We start from the raw sequence: 4,202 nt of genomic DNA, 5'->3' as shown, positions 1-4,202 counted from the left end.
GCGTGGAGACAGCGGTTAAGATGGTACTCGCGGGCCTTGGCGGTTTTTTCGGTGTCAGAGAGGGAGCAAGGTTCAGGGAGATGGAGAACATTCGCGGAGAGGGGATCAAAGTCATCAATGGTGATAAGCCGAGCCTTACGGAATCGGTTACGAATAGTAGGTGCATAATCATTGTGGACGAGTAAGCCAACGATCTTTTTGGCAGGAAACTGTATATCGAGAATGCGGGAGGTATCGATATTCAGCTTTGAGAGTTTGGAACGTACGACCGAGAGAGGCTCTCTAACGCGGCTGGGGAGATAGATGTATTGAAAGCCTTGATTGGCTGATTCGGCTTGGAAAGAGCGAGCTGCAGCCCTACGTGCAGCTGGGTTCGGCTTTTTCATACTGGATTTTTTAGCAGTGGTGGATGCCTTGAGGCCGCGATGAGCTGCTGCCTGATACGGTGTCATTTTGGTAGTAGTAGTAGTGCTAGGGGTAGCGGCGGGGACGGTGGCATATTTGGATGCTTGAGATCCTTGGGTTGTTCGAAAAGAGGCGTCAGATGAGGGGATATCGGAAGGGATTTGGGTGTGACAGGGTAACTTAAAGGAAAAGTCATTTGGTTCTCTAGTAGGAATATCGAGTAGCATGTTATTATTTGCATCATCGTCTACTACAAGAGAGGGTGTGGGGCGTTTTTCGCGTTGGAGGAAATGAATTCGTTTTTTCAGCTGCTCATTTTCACTTTTGAGCTTAGTATTCTCAGCAAGGAGAGCTTCCAGTTGATTGAGCCTGTTGTTTTGGGCTTGAACCAGTTGGAAGAGGTCAACGATGTATGCAGGAGCATCGGCTGGCAGGGTTGTTGGTGGGGATGACGTTCCAATAGGGTGGGTCTTACCAAAAAGATTAGGGTTGCCTAAATCAGGATGGTGTTCCACGATGGCAGGCTGTGTATCACCTAAATAGGGTGTGGATTTTGGTTTCTTTGTGGGGTTCTTATTCATTTTTCCCATGGGCATACGAGATTCTTCGTTGTCTTCTGAAGACAGGGTAGGGTAAACTTCCGATAAGCGTCGCTTAGAAAATTTAGCGGAAGGTAGTGAATCGGTTATAAAAGTATTGGAACGCTTCTGAGTACGCTGTGCTGACTGGAGGGTGTTGGTGGTGGGAGATGTTGGTTCGGTGTTTTCCTTGGCGGATGCTTGATGGTTGGCGATCGCAAAATCGTTTGCACTTTTGTCGACAATGGAGGACGAAATTGGTATCAAACTACTTGTTGATGGTTGCGGAACTGATAGTTCTGTCTTGGCTCCTTGGCTATCGACTTTTGCTTGGGTTTGGGTGGTAATGGTAGATTGACTTGCTATTAAAGTTGTGGTCACGTGTTCTAGGGTACCTATATCGTCCAAAAAAAGTGATGGAAAAGCGGAAGAAAAGGTGCCGGTGTAGTATAGACAAATGGGTAGGTTTTATTTAACGTGATATGTTTCCGGATCCCGGCAGGGGAGATTAAAGGATACCACTGGAGCATACTTAGATAGAAATAAGAAAAAGATTATATGGAGTAAAAACTTAAGACTATATAAGAGGTAGAGAAGTATGCATAAAAAAGACAAACCGCATGAAGCAGTTGGTTAAAAAAAAGGTTAATAGTCGCGTTAGGTAAAATGCATGATCAGATCAGAGTTTCCGTTGTAGAATAGAGGTACAAGTGTAGCAGAATTCAAAGTCAGTGTCGGGGTTGATTGTTTGGTTCTTGTCGGGTGGGACTTTTTTTTTTTTTTTTTCTATTTTTTTGTTGTTTTTTGTCTTTTGTTGTTACTATTGTGTTATTGAGGGCATATGGAAATTATGGTGTATTAGAATCGGCAATAGTGATATACCATTTCAGCAGCGGGATACCAGTGGTATTTAGGGCAGCTCCAGTGAAGGTTTCAGTAGGATGGCAGATTTGGTCAATCTCCAACATAATCTCGCAAAGAATCGGCCAGTGAGTGACAAGAAATTGTTGTTTGGGTGTGAGCGGTCGAATATGTTGAGAAGGCGCAGTTGCTGGTTTTTTCGTTGGTAGATATTCATTTAGGAAATAATCGAGTGGGTTAGGTGTTGCCGTAGGAGAGATTTGTAGGCGGTTAGCAACGTCCAGGCAATTGATTAAATGTTGACGGGAGGCATGAGCTGCTTGACATCGATTGCAACTTATGGGGCGAGCAGGTAGCCAACCCATGCGCCATCGGAGAAGTCGACTACGGTCAAACGTAGTCATTGGCAGATAGAGAATCGGATCGATACCAATATCATATCGGCATGCCGATAACAGGACAGGTGGAGGAGGGGGAGTGCGGCTGAGTATATCCTCATGGGCAGATTGTCGGTATTGACGGTAATGTTGGTCTTGTTGCGATGATTTATTGTAGATCTCTAAGCGGCGTTGTGTATCAGTAGGGAGACTGTTCCAGAGTATACTATATTTGAGGAGTCGTGGCCAGCGGTAGTTAGCTGAGGTACAGTTAGATAGAATGGTTTTCAATAAAGTTTCGTCCGGTAGATGGTACACCCGGCAGATCATTTTGAAAATTAGCCGTTGGACTCTGTTTTGCATGGATGGGGTGTTAGTCATATGTTTAAAGACGGCTGTGGAACTTTTCGAGTGACCACCAAAGACGATACGAAGACAGTGATCTTGAGCTTTCTCAAGCTGGAGTATTTGCTGTTTGAGAAAGATGGATATTGCTAGGCCATATTCCATGACAGGGCGCACGAGCATTGTATATAGGCGGGTTGCTGTAAGGCGGCTAAAGGAGGAAGAGCGGAGGCCTAGAGGCTGTAGGACAGTACGCATGACATGGAGAGCTTTTTGAATATTGCGTTGGAGAAGGAGGGCAGGATCTAGTTTGCCTCGGTGGTTAAAGGGGACGCCAAGGTATACGAAAGATTCTGCAGAAGGTATAGCTGTATCGTATAAGATCAAAGGTGGGTTCCCTAGGGAAGTGGGGGAATTGACAATGATGCACTTTGCAGGGTTCCAGCGGTATCCCAGTTGATGAGAATGAGTTTCAGCTTTTTTCAGTAGTCTGGGCATAAGGTCAGGAGAGGCAATGAGGACAACATCATCGGCATAGAGTAGGCTGTTGATCCAGGTACCATTGAAACGGCGTTGGATTGGATGGTCAAATGCTCTGTTGGGTGGGATACGAGCTGTTCTCAAAAAGGCTGGAAGACTATTTATGTATATCGAATATAGAAAGGGGGAGAGGATAGAACCTTGAAGTACCCCGGTGACCGGATGAAAGCTAGGAGAGGTCGTATTTTGCACTAACACTTCAATATGAACTTCATCAAAGAGGCTTTGGAGTAGGGCTAAGAGTGGGGCAGAGATGTGCAATTCGAGAGCTCGCCAAATAATCGCTCGATCGACAGTGTCATACGCAGATTTAATGTCCAAGAAGGCGAGGACGGGTCGCTCACCATAGTGGTCTTTTGCATGTTGTTCACAAAGCTCATGGAGACAAAGAGCTTGGTCTAGTGCGCTTCGGTTGGCGCGAAAACCACCTTGTACGATATCGAGAGGGGGAGCAGTTGAGGTCAACAACTCTTGGATACATAACTCGAGTAATTTGCGGAAAACCGAGGTGAGACTAATCGGTCGAAAATTGCCAGGCTCAAGAGGATCGCCTTTCTTATATATGGGGATTACTTGAGCAATAGTCCAGTCAGACGGTGCACAGGCCCATTTCCAACATAATCGAAACAATAGCGTAATAACGGGTGTCAGTGCTTTTTCAATAGGAAGTAGAATTTCCGTGCGGATGTGATCTACTCCAGGGGCTTTGTTGCGAGACAATTTTTTCCTTATCATGGTGGAGATTAGCTTTTCCTGGAAAGGGCAGTCATGTTGTGGTTCTTCAGCAAAAGTAAAAGGATGGGGTCCAGTTGGCTTGGGAGGAATTGGTTGGCGGTCAGCTGGAAGATGGTCACCAGCAAAAATATTCCTAAGGTGTCGGGACATGGATATAGCCGCTTGATCAGGGCCATCAGGATGGTTAAATCGGGGTGTGGTGCTGCGGCTTCTTCGTATGCCGTTGATAGTCTTTACCGTCTCGAGAAAATTACTTGTAGAGAGTTTGTTGCAAAAAGCAGTCCAAGTGCGCCTTTGTCGTTTTTTACATTCGATTTTGAAAGTGGTATCTAGCTCTATATATCGGTCGTAGAGTCGCACT

At 45.7% G+C, this 4,202-nt stretch overlaps 1 protein-coding gene across 1 annotated transcript; it reads right to left on the bottom strand.

The window, feature by feature from the left end:
- BDF20DRAFT_901223 (uncharacterized protein) lies at positions 1-1,422 on the bottom strand (the record flags this gene model as incomplete). Its single annotated transcript, XM_053082791.1, has 1 exon — positions 1-1,422. A coding segment is annotated over exon 1 (1,001 nt), but the record flags the coding sequence as incomplete, so codon positions are not given.
- Positions 1,423-4,202: the final 2,780 nt, after the last annotated feature.

This window comes from Mycotypha africana, assembly GCF_025528875.1.
Source record: "Mycotypha africana strain NRRL 2978 chromosome Unknown BDF20scaffold_16, whole genome shotgun sequence".
Lineage (NCBI taxonomy): Eukaryota > Fungi > Mucoromycota > Mucoromycetes > Mucorales > Mycotyphaceae > Mycotypha > Mycotypha africana.
Note: the sequence above shows the minus strand (reverse complement) of the source record. Positions and strands in the feature narration are given on the sequence as shown.